Source organism: Globicephala melas, chromosome 4, assembly GCF_963455315.2.
Source record: "Globicephala melas chromosome 4, mGloMel1.2, whole genome shotgun sequence".
Classification (NCBI taxonomy): Eukaryota; Metazoa; Chordata; class Mammalia; order Artiodactyla; family Delphinidae; genus Globicephala; species Globicephala melas.
In genome coordinates this window covers 81179334-81203640 of record NC_083317.1, presented here as the reverse complement: position 1 = coordinate 81203640, position 24307 = coordinate 81179334, and the positions used below count along the sequence as shown (strand labels likewise).

The following is a 24307-nucleotide window of genomic DNA, read 5'->3' as shown; positions in this document are numbered from 1 at the left end:
GGGGAATATCCCAATGGCAGGTCTGCATGCTGGGAAGCTGAGAAAATGACACCTATCTAATACCAGCTTGGAAAACTTGCTTTTGCCTATGAGAAAAAATGTAATGTTATTACAAGCAGAGGCTTGAAAATGTACTTGGATGATTGAACATCATGATCTTGTGTTTCCACATCACAGTGAGAAATGTGCTGGTTTGCTCACTCTTCCAAGGAGGCTGAGCCATGTGGAACAAATGCACACACCTGCAGTCTATCAGTCAACCCCAGCTGTCCTACAGATGAGAGCCTGGATGAGATCAGCAGTGGAAGTACCTGTTGTGTGCCTGAGTTTTAATGACTGATTATGCAGCAACAGTTGATCAGATACACTCGCAAAGTATTCTGAGATCCCCCCAAAAGTGACAAAAAAGGTTGGCAATTAAATGTAAGAAAGCTTTAATTATGGGAACAAAATGTTCCATAGTGTGAACAGTAAGTCTTAAAGGGACCTGTTTGTACCAAATTCTACTGTGAGGAAGTGACCATTTACACCTTCCATACGCATGGTCTTCAATTCTTATGCTTATACACTGTTTTATGGCTTACAAAAACCCTTTTTGTAAACCAGGTAACTACCATCATAGCACACTAACAGATTACTACTTGCTTTCTTATCTCAGAAGAGGAAAGGAGTCTCACCACTCTTCAGCCTATCTCTACCTGTCCAGTAAGTTTGGCAAATTTAGGCCTACAAATAATGCCTACACTCCATTACCAGTATTTTTAATCATCTGGTTACCCAGGTTAGAGGCAGAATGACATCATGATTAAGAGTACAGAGTATGGATTGAGACTGGTCAAGTTCAGATCCCAGCATTGCTGTTTTAACAGCTGTTTGACCTAAGGTAAATTACTACACCATTTTGATTGATGCAGACTGAACATATTAATATATGGGAAGTGCTTTACAAAGTACCTGGGACACAGTATACTGTATTTAAGTAATAATACAAAGGTCAGCAGGCTAACAAACTTTAATTACCTGCCTATAGCAATTTCGCTAGAAATGACCATGAAAATAAACTAAGAAGAATGTGCATTTCAGGTAACTTCAGGGCAAGTGTGGAGACTAGAGTTATAATATAACACCATCTGCAAGTGGAGATGATCACTCCAATACCTAGTTACTCACTTCGATTTATCTGCCAGGAATACACAATTTATCTATTTAGAACACCAATAACAACAAAAAAGAATACAACTGAGTCCAAAAGAACTCTTAATTATATATGTAGCAAGGTTAAAACAAAATCTTTATAAACTGAGTTGTACCAGCCTTTTACTCTTTTCATTTGCGTTTATTTAAACACAGTTCTCAAAACATTTGAGTGAAATTGGGCCTCCTTTGGTAAGCAAAGGACCTGAAAATAATATTTAAAAAATGAACAGGCAAAGTCTTCAGTTCATCCACAACAGGTGTAGTGTTCCCTTCTCTCTTTCTCAAACCCTAAAGCACCCAGTTTTTCCATATAATGTAAAAGCTAGAAGAACAAGAGTACATTTGTGGTGGAATGTATTGTCACTTGCTGATAACTAGTTGAAATACCATTATCCCCTTGTAACAGCTTTAAGAAATAGCCTTTTAAAGGCATTCATTGTGTAACTCTTATCTTATTCCCTGCTATATATATAACACAGATTATATAAACGCCAACAAATTCACATTTATATTAAGCATTAGCTGTACTGAAAGATCTTTAGGCCTAATACTAGCAGTATAGAGTTACAGAGCATAATTTTTATCACTTAATTGCAGGTATATTAAGTATGGTTATGTTTTATGGACTGGAGGAAAACGGGCATTTTTGTCTTGAATTTACTACTGACAGTCTATTCTGAACAGTTCTGCTAACCATTGATATGTTAGAAAGAAAAGTAAAAACCAAACTTTATTGTTGCTTTTTGCCATTTGGTAGCTCATTTTACACACAGGCTTCGATCTTCAGAATACCCTGGATTCAGTAGAAAAACCATTTAAATGAAGTTTTGTACAATAGAAACTTCTCAGCAGTCAAAATTTAGACTGTAAAAAAATACATGCAAAACATACTTTTCTGAAAACACTTAACTTTGAACAAAGCACCGAACTACACAAATGCAGAATGAAAACAGCATTTCAACTCCACCAAAAGTAGTCATCATAAAAGGTGTAAAAGTCACCTAACTTCACTAGGCACTGTTCACTTTTTAAACAGGAGACAATAAAAAATATTGTCCACAAACAATATCCCAACTCTAGGGTAGGTTTCAGAAAGTCTTCAACTTCATGCTTTAATAGCGACCTAGGAAGAAAAGAAATAAATATTCTTCAATACTCAAGTGTGTACTTTTAATGTTGAGCATTTTAAACTACTCTGCCATCAGGAAATTCCTATGTACCAGATTCTCTCCTGTGAAAATAGAGGAAAACCTTCACATATAGATTTCACTAAGACGACCAATGTTAAACAGAAATAGCTGGGAGTATATAGCTGAAAGCTAAGGTTTTAAGTCACTCAAATGTTTCCAAGCTGTACAAACATTAACAAGGACTCCTAAAAAGAAAAGCTACAAATGATGACAGAACATAAGCAACAACAGTAAGATCCAAGGGTTGTTTTCCTATACTTCCTTAAACCAAAAGTTGGAGAGAAATACAGATAAAACTAATTGAATTAACCCATTATCTGCTGTTTGGTAAGTCACAGCAAGCCATGCTATTACAACATATAAACAATCATGTAAGTCAATAAAAACTTACGAGGTGAGTATGATCGAGATCTGGAACGTGATCTGTATCCTCCACGACTATAGTAGGGAGAAGGTGACCGTCTTCTGTAAACAAATGTCAACACCATCTAAGACTACCGAGATTATATATGATCCCTTTGTCACTTTCCAAAACTAAAAGACCCTCACTGACCTTGAAAAATATTGCATTAGTCACAGGATTTCAAGGTCTGTTTTAGTCCTGAGAATGAAGCACACTATCAGGCCCAGTACCAAATAACCCCTCAAACTATCAAAGGTTGAATACTCCTTGCTGTATTTGATCCACTGATCATCTGCTAATTAACATTATACTTAACAGAATTTAAAATGGCTTAGAGAAGGAGAAAAAAAAAACTTTACCACTAATTATACCCTATGAGCACCCAAAACAAAATTTCATTCATAGTGCTTCAAAGTGATTTAGTTCTGTGTAAGAAAGATCAACTTGAATACTCACTTACTATTCTGAAATACTTATAAAAAGCTAATAAAACTATCAGGAATAATACTTAGTTTTGCCATATCTCATGTTAAGGTACAAAATGGTACCACTGAGTAAATGACCTAGTGTAAGCGCAATTAATTTCTATGAACACACAAATTAAGCCATGTACACATTGTCATTTGGCTTCAGTTACAGTATATTCATAAACTTCATGCAATCCAATTCTGTGTAATGCCAACTATAATTTACCAAAATACTAATAACGAAGATGTCTTTATGTGAGCCATTCTACTATTGTACAGATTTTAAATCTTCTCCTGGCATACCTGTATATCTGATCCCTGTCTTGAGCAGCTCTCCATCCTCCTCCTCCTCCACCTCCTCCTCTGTGAAGGCAGAAAAGCAACATATATTCATTTAAAAATTTTTTGAAAGTACACACAATTCATGCAATAAAATTAAAACTCGCAGAAGTGAAAGCTAGCTGCTTTTGCCACCTCTTTACAAATTGGCATAGAGCTCTCCCTGGTGGTTAAAATGAATATCATTAAAAGTAAATGCTCATGAATTAAAATATTAAGACCCTAATCTTTGCAGCTTCCAAAAATCAATCCCTTAAGTGTCACTCAGTACAGAAATGCCAGTTTTAAGAAAGTTTCTTTTTGTCAGTATTAAATGTCAGTACTGTCAACTTCTTAAAACATTACTGAATAGTGTGCAAAAGACGACATCCACACCTCAACACCACACTAAAATAAGGTGTCAAGGATTAACTGTTGTGGTCAATACTTTACACAATTTACATTTTGACAAGCAAGGAAGGGTCTGAATTACCTGCTGTTGCTAATAAAATAGAGAACTTTACTTCATTTTTGCCTTTCAAAGTATTCCCAGTGTCATGAACATTTCCCTGCCAAACCCCAAAATATATATCAATATTTTTGGTAATAAACTTCTTACCATTGTTTCACTAATTATTGTCCTTAAATAATTACTTCTTTGATTCTTCCAAGAATCAATTTCCCCTGCCCTTCAGTGCACGATTCCTTAGATACGAAAAATTGCTTTATAAAGCAATGACATTCAAAACACAGCTTATGAAACTCACTTTAAAAACAAAAAAGGGGGAAAAAACTGAAGTATGGTCTATAATTGTTTTCACTGTCATGTTCTGAAACCAAGGATTTCAGTTGGTTTACAACTTGGTGTTTAAAAAATATACATACAAAGATAAATTAAAAAGACACATAATCATAAAATCTAGTTTAGGGGCTTCCCTGGCAGTCGGTGGTTAAGACTCCGTGCTGCCAATGCAAGGGACTCGGGTTCGATCCCTGGTGAGGGAACTAAGATGCCGCATGGTGTGGCCAAAACAAACTAGTGTAAACTCTGGGCCTGGATCTTAGTATTAAAGGTAATGACTTGTATCAAAGACTAAAACTCAGGTATGTATAGTGCTGCCTTAAATTATGTTGCAACTGATTCAGGAGAAGACCTGGCGTGACCTTCAACTTTTTGGCAACTTAAACTTAGTATTATGCTTAACTTACCTGTATGACCTGCTGTAATAGTCCCGATCATCATAGCCTCGATCATAACCCCTGTCGTAGTAATCTCGACGGCGTGAGCTGCCACTATGAACAACAGTAAGTAAGATTTGTACGAACTTAAAAAATCTTACCTATAATAACGGTTAAGTTTCCAGCATGGGAAAAATGGTCTGGTGAAAATCAATTACCCAGCAAAGCCAAATCTATGGCATTTATTTACGATAAAAATGGGATGTGATCTATTAAATGATACCAATCAAAATGTGTGGTACCGACAGAATGTTTCCACTGAATATACTGTATTGACTTTGAGTTTTAGCCAGTTTGAAATGCCAGATCCCCCCCACCCCTAACTACGTGTAGTTCTTGGAGGAACTGAACAAACTGAACTGTCAGTATTTTTAACAACCTTGAAAATAAACTTACTAGGTAGGTCTCCCCATGTAAATTCCTGGTGTTGGGGTATGTGGTCTCTTTGTTATAGAGAAATCAACTCTGATCCTACGTCCATCAAGCTCCATTCCATTGGCACGCTCTTTCGCCTTCAAAAGATATGTAAGTTGTTATATACACCCTGGACAAAGCCCCAAATTATCCAACAGCTATAAACAGGGTCCAACTGGATGTTTCAGCTAGGCCAGAACATTATGCCTGACAGCTTATTAATAGGCTTTTCCGCCTATTAAATCTTTATTTATAAAAGCTAGCCCAGAAAAGCTTACCCAAAAAAACCACAAAAGCCAATTTAACCCATGAAATATTTTATCTAACACAGTGCTTGTAGCTCTAAAGCAGTACATAGCTGTCAACCTATGACCCATGAGCTAAGAATTTAAATGGGTGAGGGGAAAGAAAATCAATAGTATTTCATCATAAATGGAATTCAAAATCAGTGACCATAAATGTTTTACCGAAAGATAGCTCCACTCATTAATTTGCATATCATATGGCTACTTTTACATTACTTCGACAGGGTTGAAAAGGTGTCATTAAGATCTTATGGTGGGCTTCCCTGGTGGCGCAGTGGTTGAGAGTCTGCCTGCCGATGCAGGGCACACGGGTTCGTGCCCCGGTCTGGGAAGATCCCACATGCCGCAGAGCGGCTGGACCCGTGAGCCACGGCCGCTGAGCCTGCGTGTCCGGAGCCTGTGCTCCGCAATGGGAGAGACCACGACAGTGAGAGGCCCGCGTACCATCTTATGGTGCACAAAGCCCAAAATATTTACTGTCTAATCCTTTACAGAAGTTTATGGCTCCCTGCTATGGAAGCAAAAGGTTGGGATGAAGAAAGCTTGAATTACATATAGTTCTTTTATCTAGAACACAGACTAAATAAAACAGTATGTACTTAAGGAAAAAATATCCCAAAGACATAGCAGTTTGTTCACAATTTAAAGAAACACCCCTCCACCTAAATAGAATTTAAACGTCTAATTCCAAGTATGCTATTTTCTAGTTTGATCGTTTCTGCCTCAAGACAGTTTCTGGCACTACTGATTCAGATACAAAATATGCTATCTTTCAGAAAGTGAACTCTGGTCCTGTAGCAAAAAAAGAAAGAAAAAAAAAATTTAGGGAAACCAGGAAGCCTATACGGTTCAATTATTACCAAAATGAAGTGAATGAGATCTTAAAGAATCTATTCAATCTCTTAAATTGTAATTACTTGCATTCAGCTTTCAATTCTTCCTTTAGTAGATCAGCTTTTTATTTTAAAATCTATGGTTTTTAAAAATTAGTATAATCTTGACAAAGTTATATATACATATAAAAGAAAATGTATAACCATATAATCTCATTTAGAACTCAGTTACTCATCTCAACATTGACCTCAGATGGCTTGTCATTTAAGTTTCTCAACTTTTCCTTATACTGTATGTATCTAAAGTCCAGATTTCTTAAATGTGGCCTAGATTCTCACACTGAATTTTTACTTTAGTCTACATAATAAAAAAAATTTAATTTGGCAGTCCAGTGGTTAGGACTCAGTGCTTTCACTGCCATGGCCTGGGTTCAATCCCTAGTCGGGGAACTAAGATCCCGTAAGCCATGCAGCACAGCCCCCCAAAAAATTACTTCCTATGTTTTGCCTCAAGTCAACTTAACTCTAAATATAAAATCACTTGCTAGTATACATTCAAAACCAGTTCCTTTCTCCTGAGTCAGAGTCATAGCTTTATCACTTTTTAATGTTCTTCTCCATTTTAGAAAGTAATTTGGGGGGGACTTTGCTGGTGGCGCAGTGGTTTAGAATCCCCCTGCCAATGCAGGGGACACGGGTTTGATCCCTGGTCCAGGAAGATCTCACATGCCACGGAGCAACTAGCCCATGCGCCACAACTACTGAAGCCCGCGCACCTAGAGCCCGTGCTCTGCCAACAAGAGAAGCCACTGCGATGAGAAGCCTGTACACCACAACAAAGAGTAGCCCCTGCTCGACTCAACTAGAGAAAGCCTGTGCCTAGCAACAAAGACCCAATGCAGCCAAAATTTTTTTTAAAAAAAGGAATTTGGGGGCTTCCCTTGGTGGTGCAGTGGTTAATAATCTGCCTGCCTATACAGGGGACATGGGTTCAAGCCCTGGTCCACGAAGATCGCACATGCTGCACAGTAACTAAGCCTGTGCGCCACAACTACTGAAGTCCACATGCCTAGAGCCCATGTTCTGCAACAAGAGAAGCCACTGGGATGAGAAGCCTGCACACCACAACGAAGAGTAGCCCCCGCATGCCACAACTAGAGAAAGCCCGCACACAGCAACGAAGACCCAACGCAGCCAAAAATAAATAAAATTTAAAAAGTAATTTGATATAAACAGTGATTAAATATTCCAAATGAGTATTAATATTCTTATACTTTAGAAATATCTGTATCTAGACACATACCACACCTGGAAACAGTTGACTATGTTGGGATTTACTTCAAATGTGGTAGAGAGGACTGAGTTGGAATATAGAACCAAACTGTCATACTTTTCTGTTACTGTACAAATATTTGAAAATGTCCACATTAGGTTTTTTAAAAAATTCAATATTGATCAGTGTATGTTCCCAGATGAATGCATTTCCTTTAGCTCAAGCTATATATAGTTACTAAAGCAAAAACTGTCCTTATCCCAGTAAAAATAGTTAAAAATAGGACTGGTATTTTTACAAACATACAAGACTTTTACTTACTTCCTTGGCATCATCTACATTTTCAAAATATACAAAGGCAAATCCTCTTGAACGTCTAGACTGCTGGTCATATACAATAGACACATCAGCAATTGGGCCATATTTAGAGAACACTTCTCTTAGATCTCTTTCTGTAGTGTATAAGCTCAATCCAAATACTCCAAGACAACAGTTGGGATCAGGATTTGCCTAGAAATAGAAAAATGGATTTTCAACTTTAAAACGTGTCATAAATCAAAGTTAAAAAAAAAAAGAAACTATGCATAAATTAGCCAAAAATGTCACACTAACCCTAAAAGATAATAAACAACGAAATAAAATGCTATTCTAAAATTAATATTACAGCAACACCATAAGCATGTTTAAGAACATGTAAAAAAGACCGCAAAAGGGGTAAGTTCAACTTAGTAAGTGGACGGGAAACAGCAGCTCATACTAGTGAAAAGCACATGACATTTTTTTGGGGGGGAGATTGGAGGGCAATTTGCCCAAAGGATTCACCTTCTAGGGCTTTATTCTAAGAAATGGCCACATACTCAACAATATGCACACATATTGATAATCAGAATAGCACTGTCTCTATAAGCCAGAGGGGGGGAAAACAGCATACTGTTAAAATGTTATGATATACCACTCACGCAATAGGAGGCTCTAAATTGCCAAAAAGATATAGAAGAGCATGTTCAGCCCGATTTTATTTCTATAGAAACATTGTATACATTAAGTTTATATATATATATACACATATACACACACACATAAATGTAACCAAAGATGAGTACCAAACTGTATTTAACAGGTATTAATAAGTAGCTTGCAATTATTACCGTAAGGAAAATAATGAACCAAATGTCGCTGACACTCCAGTAGCCGTAATGAATTTGCCTAAAGGTTTCATTTACGTCATACATACATTTACTGCAGTCAAATTCCATCGCACTTTCAAAAACAAACACTCCCTTTACATCTACTTGCATTACATTATACGATGAAACCACAATATGAACACACTAAATGCCATCTCATTTGGAACTTCTTGTGGAAGATAAAAAAGCCTTAATACCTGAAAGAAACTTGCTTAAAAGTAAATGGGAGGGCTTCCCTGGTGGCGCAGTAGTTAAGAAGCCACCTGCCAATGCAGGGGACACGGGTTCGAGCCCTAGTCTGGGAAGATCCCACATGCCGCGGAGCAACTAGGCCCCTGAGCCACAACTACTGAGCCTGCGCATCTGGAGCCTGTGCCCCGTAACGAGAGGCTGCAACAGTGAAAGGCCCGCGCACCGCCATGAAGAGTGGCCCCCACTTACCGCAACTAGAGAAAGCCCTCGCACAGAAACAAAGACCCAACACAGCCAAGAATTTAAAAAAAAAAAAAAAGTAAATGAGAAAATCAGGACAGCATTCTGTAAAGTGTATTAAAACAAACCCAGAAAACGTAAATTAACATTAGTATGAAACATACAGACCTATGATCTAGTGTACTAATAGTAATAATAGTAATGTATAATGGAGTTTTTTTAATCTGATGTGCTGTTAATATGACAATACCTTGTTAATGTGACAATATCTTAAATGTGATCAACAGCACAAATATAGACAATTACATGGGTGGTATCTTTTAAAAAGAGACAATCTCGAAACACTAAAAAGGCACTACAGGTAACTCATGCTAAAGCTCCACTGTCAAATAGTATCAGTTCTAACATCAAACAAAAGAAAAAAAGGGAACATATTATGTATTATTATAAAGCGGCTTTACACAGTCCACTGCTTTAAAAACATTTTTTTCATCTTACCCGATTCCCAACATGACGCCTGCGAGTAGACATGGGAGAATGACTGTGGCTATGCCGTCTTCGATAATCTCTACTGTAAGATCTGCTACGGGATCTTCTATGGGAGCGGGACCGAGATCGTGACCTTGTATAATGCCTTCGAGAACTTCTTCTGGATCTAGACCTGAAAGACAAAGGCTTCAAGGTTATGACTAAATAACAGTAAGATATGGCTTTCAATACTCTATTCTAGAGTTAAACTACAAAAGTTGGAACACACAATTCAGGCATATAGCAGGATCGATACTCTTCTTCTGTATATAGTCACTTCTACTCTGCTAGGAAGAGTTCCAAAAAACCACTACCAGCTAAAGTTCCCTTCCATCATATCTTAAAATAATTTAGAGATTAAACTTAACACAATTATCTTTCGAAAACCATAAAACATGCATTTCATACTAGCTTGATTTGCACCCACCTTTACCCCTCAGAATACCACCCTCTATTTTTCTGCTTCTTGCATTATGCCCACTATTCACTTAAGACAAAATCACCATCACAGTTTTCTCCAGCAGTATTTTAAAACCAGTTGCTCTTAACTACAGTGATTATATGAACTATCATTTAAACCAAGGAGGATATACATTGTAAGAGAGAAAGGGGGCGCTGTTAATTATGCCTGACAATCGGCATAAACTGGGGCTGACCTGGGCAAACCAAGATGTATAGCTTACTCTTGACGAACATTTAAAAAAAAAAAAATAGCGCTGCATTAAGGTGTTTTTGTTTTATACATACATTTGTCATACTAGACTATACCTATTTATCAAGAATTGCAGTTACTGAAAGCCAATATTCTGCAGTCTATTTGCCATACTAATAAGCAGTTCACTTAAAACTCATAGTGAATCCTCACAATTCTGAAGAACTGGTACTATTACTAATTTGCCTTTTATAGATAAGGAAGCTAAGACTGAAAAAGGTTAAGTAATCTGCCCAAGCCAGAAAAAAATAGAGGTAAGATTTGAACCCTAACTCCAAAAACCCAGGCTCTTAACCACTTATTCTTCTATCTCCCAGATCTTAATGACTAACTTCATTTCTAGTACCAATATTAAATAAGCCAACAAATGAACTGACCCTCTCTATCTTCCTAGTTTACAAAAGCACACACCAATTTGAAAGCTAAGAGTAACAAGAAAATCCCAAGACAGTCTTTCTTACCTAGATTCAGATCTGGACCTGGACTTTGATCTGGAACGCCTGGAATCTTCCTTGGAGCGAGACCTTGCAGGGGTATGCCTTGCAGATTTCCCAGATCCATGAGCACTTCCACTTCTGGAAGCAGAACGGGATTCCTACACGTAGATGTCAAAAGTTTAATTTGTATACTTTCTGGGCAACTTTAAAAACAAATAAGCTGTGGTGAGATAAATGGTGAGGGAAAGCAATCCCCTTCCAAGATAAGAAAACATAGGTAAGGGCAGGAACTGAATATACCTGGTATAATAGTTACGTTGCTCCAATTGACATAAGCCAATTAACTTGAACTTCCACCTTTTTTTAGGGAGCAGGGGTAAGAGTTAACTGACCCCACTCTTCAGAAATGGGTGCCAAAGCCAAGCAGTTAAGGGAACTGCCCAAGGATTGTTTTGGGAATGTTACTCCATAAAGACTAGGGTGAGAAAGAACCTTATTAACTATGACACCTATACCTCACACCTATTTCAACCAAGTTGCCATCAACCAAAAAAACCCTATGAAATTAATTAAAACTTACTGTATATTCAAGTTTTATTTACTGCTGAGTGGGAAAAAAGACAAGGACGGTAACTGTTTCAAGTCCCAGAGAAAGGTAGAAACCTAGTGGAAAGCAAGGACCAGCTTGAAGGACACTAGATCTGTAGAGCCTGTCCACCTAACCATGGTAGGAAGCCCTTAAAAAGCTCAAAGCAACCAGATGGAGCTATAGCAGAGAGGCAGTGAATTAACTGCAGAGGTAAGAATTAAGAGGGTACCAGAGATCTTACTCAGCTAAGTGTAGATGAGCCAGTGCCAACTGATGGGGAACTGAGAATAAGCAGTTAGAAAAGTTACATAAAGGACATATTAAAACCAAAACAGTTTAGATCATGGGTTCCTTATCTAGGTTTAGGAAGGGAAGTTCAGGAAATCTAGGTATATACTGTATACTCAAGCTTTCCCCTATCATAACTGGAACTAGCTGGTAGGTAGGTAATACAAAAAAGATTTCTAAAAGAAACTAGCAAAGAAATGGGTAAACAGGATAACTAGTTCATCAGTGAACCAAAGGCATATAATTAGTGGAAAAAGCAAACATGTATAGAAAGAACTGGACCTAGGGAAAGGTTCTGCCAAGACACCAAAACAGAAATAGTGGAATGGACAAGAGAATCCACTCAGTCTGATAGCTAACCAAGGTATCATCAAACCAAGACAACCTTTATTCCAGGTTATCCATCTTCAGCAAATTAAAAGGCATTAGTCTAATGAACTTCCTGCCCAACACAGGATAAACAGCCAGACTCAAAAGGAATCAACATTACAGGTAAGTCACTGTAGGGGTAAGAATCAATGTTGAAGCTGCATAGAAGTTATCACAAGAGACCTCCCTGTGTGGTAGACCCTCAGAATAAATACACTGGCCATTCTTCAAAGGACAGAAGATACGAAATTCTTTTAAATCACAGCCCAAAACATTTTAGAATGTTCTGTGACTTAAGAACATAATGGAGAAAATTTGGAAGATCTTTCCTATGATGCAACACAGAAGAGACAAATTAAAGCTTAAAGTTTAGAACAGGGAACATAAGAGTTAACTCAGTGGGCAAAAGGAGTTCTGGTCTCTACACCCAAAACAACTCTAGAAACTTTACAGTAAGATTTCAGTCATTATGAAACATGGTGTAAAGTGACATGAAACATGACAGCCCCCTCTCCTTCCTGCCACAAGTTAGTAAAGAGATTCAAAGATGGTCCCTAATTATTAGTGAAAACAGCTGCTTTTACCATCAAGGAGTGGTTAGAAGTGGTTTGGGGACCCCAACCAACAATCCCTTGGCTTTCTCTGGCAAATATTCTGAAGAGACATTTTAAAGCACAATCCACCTCCTCCTCCTCGAACAAAGAAGTTCTCAAATTGGGGATGCACTTTCTGCCATCATTTCAACAGGCAAAAGCTAATCTAGAAGAGAAGGAAGAAACAGGGACCTAAAAGCTATTTACTAAATACCTTTGTTTACTCCAATGCTAGAAAGATTACTTCATAGAATGATTATGACTTTTAATGAAAACCAACGAAAACAATTTGCTCTGGCAGGAAGAGAATATGGGTGCCTCACAATAAGAGTTAAAAGATTACCAATAAAGTAACTGTAGTTAACAGAAATCAGTTTACGGATCTGAAAAAGGAAGGAAGAGTAGAAAAAGTCAAGATCCTCTTTTAAGCCCCTCGCTTCAGTAAACAGAAAAGCCTTATTCCAAGCTGAGATGCTTTACCAGTCTGTCCACCAAGAGGGAAAAGAAAGTACTTCTAGCCTCAGAATAAACCTTAATGAGGTTTTCCCATGAAATTCTAGCAGATCAAGGGTCAAAGATACAGTATTTGTGAAATTATCATAAGACTTTTCACTCAACCTCTACAACTAATTGGCTACATGCAGATGCATTTTGTGAGTAATCACTTCTCAGACCAGGAATAGGAGAAACCACCAGAATGCTAAGATTTTTTCCATTCTGTACTGACACTTGTTAGGCTAACACAGAAAACAATGCCTCTAACCTCCTCCTACCTTTCTTGTCAGGGGTAGGCTTAAAGTTAAACCTTTTTGCAGTTACATTGGCCATTAGCTGGTTTGTAACTATGTGCAAGGATATTTAGCCTGTCTAGAAGAAATGACACCTAAATTAGCCAAATCTAAAAGCATAAAGTTAGCTTTAAACCTTGGTCCATGGTCAAATCTGTAAAACCAGCTGGAAAAGCCCCTACACGCAAGGAAAATTCTAAGTCCACTTTCAGGGCTGTCAGAACAATAAATGTCAACACATTAAAATCCTACCAAAAGAAGCACTACTCTGAATATCAGTATCTCAAGGAAAAGGGTCATATACTTAAAGTTAGCATGAATAACAAAGCCAAAATTCCCTGAAAACTGCTCAGGGAATCAAGTTCTTATAGACTGGGTCTTAATCATATACTAATATACAATCTATACGGAACACATCAGAGAAAAACAAACTCAGCCTTCCAACAAAATACCAACCAGTGTCTACCTATTCTGAGAATGGCAATATCTTAGAAAAACTTTCTGAAAGAAATGAAAGAAGTGGGAAAAACCATCCAATCACTAGGTTTCTCATACATTTTAAAAACTAGATGCACTAAATTACATTTTGAACAGTGGCTCTTAGAGGTATGCAGTAAACGTACCTAGCACTTAAAAACACATCCCTAACTAGCGCTTATTTTAGTAGGTCTGGAGTTGGGCGTATTTCTTAAAAACACCATAGGTGTTTATGATGCTTAGTTAAGTCTCACTAATTTAATCAATTTCAAGCTTTATACTTCTTACCTATCTGATTTTTTTCCCCCAACAAAGTCATTTTCCTGAAACCTTGTTTTTTGTCACCTTCTCTGCCCCCACCTGCCCCCTGGCATTAATCAGCCCTCCTGAGGACATGTACCTTACACCTACACCTGCCCCAGGATAAGAGGCCTGTCTCCCCTATAGTCTCCAGACAAGGGGTAGAGGGATGCACTCTCATACTCAAAGATGCTTTGGCCAGGGCAGGAGAGGAACCTGAATGGATGAGATGCTCCACTAGCATCAATGTTTATTTCTGCTTTACATCTTTCCAGCTTGTGCCATATAATCGAATTCCAAACTGCTTCTTCCCCTTAGATGACTAACAGGTCTTTTCTCTTTTGGACCCCAAGGACCTTTCAGATCTCCTGATAAAAGAATCCATGAGCTTAAATAGAAAAACATCCATTCACATCACTTGCCTCAGCTCTCTGCCTAAACTGTAATTTAGAATGCAAAATCAACATTACCAATTTAATGTTATTAGTTTACATGTGCCAAGTTTTACAAAGCAATAATCGGGACAAATACTGGAAACTATTGCCTATAAATGGAAGTTAAGTTTTTTCTGCTTGCAAGATACAGAAATATTACAAAAACCACAAATCTGACACTAACAGGCCCTAAAATCTCAGAAAATGGATTCCTCTAGAATGTCATTTAGACCACTTTTTCCAAAAGCTGTAAAGTCTGACAACTCTCAAAGTTTTTTAGGCTATCTTCATTTCGGGGACAAGTGATAGCCTTGGCTTTCCCAATAGGGTAGAAGCCATCTGTTGGTTGGCTACTACTGGGCATTATTTTGACACATGCATTTGTCCCATCCAACTGAAAGTAACAAGACTGCACCATTTTTTTCTATTCAGCTAAAACACAACACACAGAAGGGAAAATGACAGAACTTTGGCGTCTATTTTCCCAGTAAGTGGAGGGAGTAGGGAACCAGAATAAAGCTACTTTATGATCTATATCTCTCACATTTTAACGGTTAAGTGTTAATAACAGAAAATGAGAAAAGGGAAAAAAGCACCTACTACTATTTTTGCCACTTTTCAGTTAGATATCCTGTTCACTTATGTGACCCACCTCATTCTAAGGGAAGCCCCCTATAACTTTTTAGCAGTAACCCTAGCAGTAACCCCAGTCATTGAGCTGGAATAAGAATTAAACAGGAAGAATTAAGAATCATCTTGTGAATTTAGCACACATGCATCTTAAAGTTAGGCCCTAAATGGTCATAGCTTTCCACTACTGCCATCTAGAAAGAAATTAATGTTTTCATAAACGCCAAAAGGAATTATCCTGTCCAATTCTTTGCTTGGATTTTCGGGGTTTGGTTCTATAACCAATCTGGTGACATTCTTTAGGAAAACTCTGACAAACTTAAGAAAACATTCTACTATATATTGCTCTGTACTGAATAGGGGTCTGTGCATTAAGAGTCCAGGGGGGTGGCAAAGACAGACCACCAACTCCAACTCTGGAGGTACTCACTCATGCCCCAGGACCAGCAAAGTTAGAGATGAAAAATCCAGGAGACAACATGAAGCTGGCTGTTACCCAAACTGAAGAGCTCATTCCTGCCTCCTATTTGACTACAAAGGGTTATTATTATTTTTTAAAGTTGCATTTCAATCATTTGACTAAGAAGTTAAAATTAGAATTACCTAATTTAAACGTTTCCCCTGGAAGGCACTTCTTTTCCCTGTATATATTTCTTCTATTAAACAAATAATGCATGCATGTTTAGCAAAATATACAGGGACACATAAACAGACTAGTAATTACTTAGCGTAGTGCTTTCTGATTCCAGATTACTTCTTATCTTAACTTCATTTTTATTTCTTTTCTTCATTCTTCCGTTTCAAATTCTGACTTCTTTCATCTTCCCCACTTCACACAAATTGCTCAATATTCTACAAGTGGGACTTCTGGTCTGATAATTAGCATGCATTCTTTCTTTTATTTTTTCAAATTTCAGCTTCACTTATTCCTGAGCTTCAAATACTCATTTATAAAACTTGTCAAATGACGACTTCCGCATTTTCCTTCTTCAACATTAACCTTAATAGAAAAAGAACAGGATGAAGAATATTTTAAAACTCCAGGATAAAATCCAGTGCCAAAACTGAAACTAGAAAAAAAAAAAATCCCTCTTGTTGTTTTGGATTTTTAGAAAAGCTAGAATACGCAGCTCAAAAAACTGAAACTAGTTTCCTGCTGGCTCTAAAATATATAATCAATCTCTTTTGTCTACTCCAAGTAGATTTATCATGCTTAAGCTGAATGTGAAGTGCACGACTGAACATTTACTGTTCAACTGACATTTTAAGAACTGTAATTACATTTCACACTTCTTATCGTATTCATCAATAGAAAGTATGTTCAGTGTCAAAAGCACATCTCTAGTCAAAAAGTGACACGTAAATACAAAGTGCAAGAAAGGAAAGCACGGACAATTCATTTGCACAATGATGACAAGGCTGAGGGTTGAAGAGGTTTACAAATTGTGACTAAGGGCAAGATATGTATTTAACGTCACACATTTTTTTAACTGCAAAAGTAGCTCTGTAAAAAAACAATTAGGGAATTTGAAAATTTGGACTATAGTGTTCAACCCACCGCTGGAAAGCTGCTCTAGTGAGATTTTATAATATGAATGGCCCAACTTACTAAATTTAGAACTAAAATCATTAAAAAGATCAAGTCAACCAACTACTACAAGCGAGTAGCTATGAAGAAAGCAGAACAAACTTGAATCCAACAGTGGTGTTTTCAAAGAATTTTTGGTGAAATCTCCCCCCTCAATGAACAAAGTATTAAAATCTTCTGCAGTCCAAAGGAGCAATTCTACTTTGAAAGGTGGCAATATTGGGAGAAAATTACAGCTCACCTCCTGAAATTATTAAAAAGACTCGATATCACCTAACAGATCAATAAAGTATAATAGTGTCTACTGAACACCTTAATCAAAATAACTGCCCTCATAAAACATCCTAGTTTCCCTGAACTTCACCTTATGATCTTTCACTGTTAACAATTTCCTCTCCTAGTTTTTCTGAAAATAAAACTTTCTGGGGGGGGGGGAACCAGAGAGAGAGTGAGAGATGAGTCTTTATACCTATCTGATCAAAAAGACAACCATAACCTTCAGTCTAGTTTTTCAATGTTAATTATTGCTTATTTAATCCAGGAAAAAATTTAAATAACTTTTTATTTAAGGGAGTCACAGTAATTCATTTTAATATCCATCACTAAAATGTAATGGGAAATGTTTACTGCCAGCACAAATGTAATCGTGGAATCAGAATGCCCAAGCAGGTTTCCTCTTAAGGCCTCCTAAAGTTTAAATACAGGGCTTAGGTGCAGAAGATGCTGGAAGAGGCCAAAGCTCTAGATACCACAAGTTTTCAATATGGACGCCTTCCTGCTATTTCATTACTCCTTCCCAACATTCTCCCTTCTTCCATATTTGAAGAACAAAGCACACTGCTAGATAATATAAATACTAGGTTCATTGAAACCTCAGCTAAGTTCAAGTGGCCACTTCATAAAACCAGAAGAACTACTGGGCTAATGTTATATACATATGGTTAAGAGATCCTACTTACAAATAAGCAGAAATTTGTCCCATAACCAACACAATTTTTGTTAAAATAATTCTAGGGACTACAGCTGGAATTTATGTAACATTAAAAACGTGCAAACTCATTAGGTTGATCGACAAGGTAGTATTTTAAAAACTAGGAGGAGATAAAGAAAAACTCATTGAATCTGCTATAAAGATCAATGCTCATATCAACGTACGGACTATACTATTTTTTTCTGCAGCTAAACTCTACCGGAAGGTTGGTTGGATAGAAAAATCCTCAAAGACTGAAAATTTCTGAAAAAACTGTCATCTGACATGCCTAAATGAGCTCTAAGCCCAAGCTTTTAAAAGGATCTCTTGCAAATACATACAGACTCTGAATTTACATTCATAAAACATTCAAGCGCAAATATGTTTTACTGTTTCAGAAGACTACTTTTTAATCTAATATCTAAGCAAAAAAAACAAACAAAAAACAACCCCAAAAGGGTCCTCATCCATGCTGTCATATTCAGCAATCTTGTTGATAAAAATCAGAATGTAACCTCCAAAACCCAATTCAAAGCAAAGATTTTGGGGGAATTTGAAGACTAATTTGCTATAATGAAGAACTCCCCAACCCCAGCTTAAAAACAAGCCTGACCCCCCTCCCCCCAAAAAACTAAATTGAGTGAACACTTAAAATTCCCAATCACATCACTGTAGGTCATAGGAAAATAATACAATTATGAGTAAAACACTGATCAACATAACACGCAATGCTAAGGCTCAAAAGATATACACACTGTAGCATTGTCCTCTTGGGCAAAATGTCAACAACTATGCAAGTATTAATATTTACCAGGCTTTGGATTTTACTGGAGATAAGGAATGGGAAAAAGCTGTACAAGGCAAATTCCATTTAACACACCTCTCATCTGAATTCCTGTTCAATCTTTTCACAAAACCAGTAGTACTTACCTTATAAACACTTGTAATTTCAGTATGAACATGCCACCTTCTAGTTCCAGGCCATATCCGTAACATTAAATCATTCTTAGTTAAGACCAAGAAAAATATTCTTCAACCTGGTTTCAAGAGACTTGTGCCTAACCAGACTCACACTGAAACAAAACTATTTCCTCCCACCAACATTAATTTAATCCTCTAGGAAGAAAGAGATTGATATTTTAGTTTTGAAAATTTGGATTTAGAGTTAGAAGCTAAAAACAATTCAAAAAGACAACCCAAGATTAAGCAGAAGAGGAAATAAACTGCAGAATCTGAAAGGCAGTTTGATGGGATAGTATCCAGATGCTATTCATCTCTACAAAGAATAAGACTAAAGATAATATACCTATATTGTATACACATTACTTCTACAAAAATAGGCAACACTATCAAGAGTAGTTATTGCAATCTTGATAGACAAATTAAAATGATTTGGTCCATACAAATAGCGTTTCCTTAGTTTCTGGTTTCTCTAGTTAAAGACCCATTTATACAAGCTAAAGAAATTAGTTAGGAGGTTTGAACATTAAACCAGTGCCAAACACAAACAAACGTCACCACACCCTAAAGAGTGTGACCATAATTGGGCCTTACAAGATTTATTTACCACCCCCCTCTCACCATTACCATGCACCTCTAAACTTGGCTACATGACTCTATCATGTTCTTATTCTCCCAAATTGTGACATGACATATCTGCTAAAAGCACCTCTCTTTTTTCCAAAGGTGCTTTGCAAAAAACGTGACCAATTTTGGGAAATGACTGGAAGAAACTAGAACTTTGAAATGAATATCTTACTTTAACATGGATTTGGCCAGATCAGGGAAGTCAGCTCTAATTAGCAACAGGTTTTAATTTAAATCTATCAACTCTGACATGAAAAATCCCAGATACAGGTAAAAGGTAGATTCTGCCATAACTGAAAGTGTGAAACGAACCACAAAAATTCAGGAACGCACCCTAGCTGCACATTTAAAACAAGACAAAGGAACATAAGGAACCACGACTCTGTCAATATTCACGCAATAAAGTAAACACACTATCAACAAGCAAGTCGAGGATAATTTATTGCTCGCACCCCACCCCAGTCTGTATAGGAATCGAACTTCTAATAGTCTAGAGCGGCGGGGCTGGTGGCTATGGTGGGGCAGGAGGTGGTTCCAGCTGATAAGATTTTAGTGATTACATTAACATTAGCTGATTAGACTAGTATTAGTGATTTACATCAACAATTTGTAATGTCTGAAAACTCAGAGTGGAATGAAAGTTAATTTTTCAGGCTCCAGATAAGCTATTCATAGCAGGCCATGTCCAAGATGGAATGCAACGGTTTTCCCACTGTTTTCAGGCACTTCCAAAAGGAAGTTTCTAGCCAATCAGACCTGAGTGCTCTACCTAGTGTTTTTAATGGCATTATATTTAAATCATCCCACTGAGCTTTATGGTTTTGCCACGCATTCTTTGGGAGTCCCAAACGTATTTGTTTTAGGTATAGGCTAACCACTTCAGGTTCCAATAAACCGACTGGAAAGCAATCTACATACAAAACAAACGCCAAAGAAAACAATGCGGAAGTACTCCACAACGTCAGAGTTCAGAAAAACTCTTCCAAGAAGTCAAGACTCTATGTAAGACAAAATATCAATTTTTAACATGTACCTTTAAATTTTTTTATTACTTTGTCTCCTTCCGTAAGAATTTATTGAATCACCATTCTATGTAACGGGATTGTGATATAACTAGGATGTATATTCTACTAACAGAAAGTACCAATTCAAAAACTTGATTAATGGGATGACAATGTCTCTTGAGATGTCTCAAACCAGGACCTAATTCTTGAAATTGTTTCCTCCCTTACTTAAAAAAATACCCTAACTTTCCTTTGGGGAATTTTTCATCTTCTCAAGCACACCATCACAAGTAACTTACTCAGGTTTATTCAACTGAGAGCTCTAGTCAGAGACCAGTCATTTTGTAGTCTCAAAACAATGCAAAAGTATCCTATAATTGTTTTGTTTAATAGCTGAAGACTAAAATTATCATTTGCTTTCCAGTCCGAACACTGACGCCTAGTTTCGACAGTATATTCAACCGGCAGAAACCATAACCCACAGCTTTAACAACTTGTGAACTTGATCCAAGCTTTCTCACCCTAAGAGCGAGCTTAAAAAATAATCACACACACACTGGTGACAGTGGCAATCAATCGTCTTACGGAAAAACATATAAAGCCAATACTCATCTGCACAGGTAAAGGCGGGGCCTGATTAGTTCAAGGCAAATTAATCAGTCTTGGCTCCAAAGTTACACAGTAAATTCACTAAGACTCCAAGAGCTAAGGAGTTTCTCTATAAAAACGCCCTTCTAATGAACCAACTAAAATTTGTTTCATGAGTTTGAGAAAATATTTAAGTAGATTTACCTGACAATTACAGATAAACTGTAAAAACACCCAACTTAATCCCATCAAGTAAAAAAAAAAAAGTCAAGTTCCATGGTGCTTTTTATTACCCTTCTAACAAACCTCCAAATATGCAAGATTCTGGCAAGACTGACATTTCTGCATCTTAGTACTCATGAACCCGCAACCAAGCTTTACATCATGCTTTCTTAGCCCGGGAACTTCCTTATTTCTGCAGTTTATCCAACCCTCACCAAACTCCACATTTTGGAGTGGAAACTTTAAAAAGTGCACCAACACAACTTGTGCTTCGCAGAGTAGGAATGCCTCAAAACAAAGAAAACAACGGCGCCGTAAATTGCTGCCCGCCAATTTCTCCTCCACCATCTCGCAGAAAAAAATCTACTCCCTCAAACAAGAAAATCTCAGCGAACCCGTGGTCTACTCTGGATACCGAAAACGATTTTGGGTTTGAAAGCCCTTTCGGTATCAAAGAAAAGCACTCCATTTAGGCCGAACACAAAGCTGGCGCGCAACCCCCTCAAACTAACGGGTCCAGAACTTAGTCTACCTCAGACTAGTTTCCCCATTTTAAAAGAGGCCCCAAGAACACCGTAGATTCCCATTCTTTCGGGGCCCAGAATACGATCCTGTCTTAACCTAAATTCTGAGAAAAAAAATCCCAAAGAACGCTGCCTTTCTGCCCGCCCCGTCCCCCGCGGCCTGGAGGTTGTCGCGCGGCTCCTCCGCCATTTTGTGCCTCTGGCAGCGCGCCCAGTCCGCCAGCCCAAGATGGCTGCGGCGAGGCTTCACAGGAGAGCAACGGCGAAACGAGATACCGCTCCCCTCCCCCACCACGGAGGGGACGCAGCGGCCATTTTTAATTCCCCCCCACCCCCATAACGGAAAAAACCGCCGTTTCGAGTAAAGGGCCACCTAAACCCGCCGGCGGCCTCCTTCACGGATAAAGACACTATCCACTAGGGCTTTTAAACCTCTGACTCCCATCCCTCCCGGTCTCAGACTTCGGAGTCGAAATCGCCCCAGTCTCCCGGTCCGAGGCCGACGGGCCTGGAAAGAGATGCAAGAAGCTGGGACCACACAGCCGCCCCCTGCACCACCGCTACGTACCCGCTCGCCGTAGTTCTGCTCGCCGCTGTCGCTCATGACTTCTAGCTGCTCTCGCCGCCCGACGTGCTTCAATCGAAGCTGCCAACCTCTTGCGCCTTCTACCTAGAGGCTCAGCCGCAGCTCCGCAGCACGCACTGGTTCCCGAGCCGCTGAGACGAGAAACGCTCCGCACCGCCTCCGCTCGGGCTCTAAGTCTCCCGGATGTGACGCGGCGCTCTTTAACCAGGCCCCACCCCCTCCCAGAAGGCGCGCTTTCTTGGCTCCGCCCCTCCGCGCTCGGCTTTCCCTTTACAGCAGTGGCGCGTCCCGAGCTGTACGTGACGTAAACCCCGCCCCTCGCGCCGCGCTAACCCCGTCTCCGGGTCTTTTTGAGGCGGGAAAGAAAGCGCGCCAGTGGCCTCAGTGGTGGTCGCCACGGGGCGTCGTGATGTCACCGGCCACGCCTGACTCTCTTCTGGAACTTTCTGGGAAGCTGTCGTGGAGCGTGGGGGAAGGGAGGGAGGAGAGGGCCGCCGTTTCTCCCATCCTTCTCTCCGTTCTTCCGCTTTATTCGTTTCTCTTTTTTTGTGTCTTGATTTGGTTGGAGAGGGAGGAGGTCCGTATATTGGGTTCCGTGCTTTCCTTTGGTTTTCTGTAGTTTCAGTTGTGGATCTTTCCTACCTGAAAACCCTTCATTTGAGCATCTGTTAAATACCAAAGCACTTTACCAGATCTTGATGTACTGAAATCAGCCACAATCTCTCATCTGAAGTTAGTGGTGTAATAAGGGAGAACTGTTAAACATACACTTGAAAACTAAGATTTTGCGTTAGAGAGATGTACAGCTATAGCCGTGTCACAAGGAGTGAAGATTAATTATGCCATCACTCAACAACATGACATAGTGGAAAGAGTCCAAACTTGGAAGTTCAGACATCCCTCTGGGCCTGTTGTTTCCCTTTAGAGAAAACAAAGTATGGTACCCAGCTGATGAGGTACTTTGATACCTGTAAAGGGCCATTTGATTTTTTAAAACAGCTTTCTTGAGATATAATTCACATACCACGCAATACTCCTGTTTATGGTGTACAATTCAAGTGGTTTTTGTATTTACGGAGTTGTGCAACCATCACAATTTCAGAACAGTTTCATCACCCCCAAAAAGAAACCTGTCATTAATAGTCCTGGTACATCTTCCCCCTCACATTCCCCCCCCCACACACACATACACACACTCAACCCTCCCAGCTCTAAGGACTCTAAAATCTGCTTTGTCTATAGTTTTGCCTATTCTGGACATTTCCTATAAGAATGGAATCGTATATGTAATATGAAATCCTTTGTGACTGGCTTCTTTAACAGTATAAAGTTTTCAATGTTCATCTGTGCTGTAGCATGTATTACTATTTCAGTCCTTTTTATTGCTGAATAATATTTCATTGTATAAGTGTATCACATTTTATTTATCCACTCATCAGTTTGGTAGACTTTTGGGTGGTTTCCACTTTTTAGCTATTATGAATGATGCTGCTGTGAACATTCATGTACAAGTTTTTGGATGAACATATATTTTCAGTTCTTTGGGGAATATACCTAGTAATGGAACTGCTAGGTTGTATGGTAACTCTATGTTTAACTTTTAGAGGAACTGCCATTTAATTATAGGTGTGAAGTGGTATGCCATTGCGATTTAGATTTGCCTATCCCAAATAATGATGTTGAGCATATTTCATGTGTTTATTGCCCATTTGTAGATCTTGTTTAGGGAAATGTGTATTCAGATACCTTGCCCATTATTACTTTTATTATTGGGTTGTAAAAAGTGGCAGTTTGATTCTTGCTTGTTTAAAATAGTCATCTGGGGACTTCTTGGT

The 24307-nt window shown here is 38.4% G+C and overlaps 1 protein-coding gene across 3 annotated transcripts; it reads right to left on the bottom strand.

Moving 5' to 3' along the window:
- Positions 1 to 1909: 1909 nt before the first annotated feature.
- Positions 1910 to 22648, bottom strand: TRA2B (transformer 2 beta homolog). 3 transcript variants are annotated; one of them, XM_030861399.3, is made up of 9 exons: positions 22455 to 22648; positions 10960 to 11093; positions 9757 to 9919; positions 7961 to 8149; positions 5211 to 5326; positions 4785 to 4868; positions 3561 to 3620; positions 2779 to 2852; positions 1910 to 2320 (listed from the first exon to the last, which is right to left on the bottom strand). In XM_030861399.3, exons 1-9 carry the CDS (start codon positions 22488 to 22490, stop codon positions 2310 to 2312), a joined length of 867 nt encoding a protein of 288 aa, XP_030717259.1. In that variant the 5' UTR covers positions 22491 to 22648; the 3' UTR covers positions 1910 to 2309. The 3 variants fall into 3 exon arrangements, with proteins under 3 accessions (XP_030717259.1, XP_060154293.1, XP_060154294.1); XM_060298310.2 differs by having other exon boundaries at positions 2779 to 2849; XM_060298311.2 differs by lacking the exon at positions 10960 to 11093.
- Positions 22649 to 24307: the final 1659 nt, after the last annotated feature.

Excerpts from the sequence above, each read along its gene's own strand:
- TRA2B (XM_030861399.3), bottom strand. The coding sequence starts at position 22,490 with ATGAGCGACAGCGGCGAGCAGAACTACGGCGAGCGG. Across the intron at positions 8,150-9,756 it reads GGCGTCATGTTGGGAATCGG|GCAAATCCTGATCCCAACTG; the intron begins GTAAGATGAAAA and ends TTCTATTTCTAG. Across the intron at positions 5,327-7,960 it reads ATGTAGATGATGCCAAGGAA|GCGAAAGAGCGTGCCAATGG; the intron begins GTAAGTAAAAGT and ends TATCTTTTGAAG.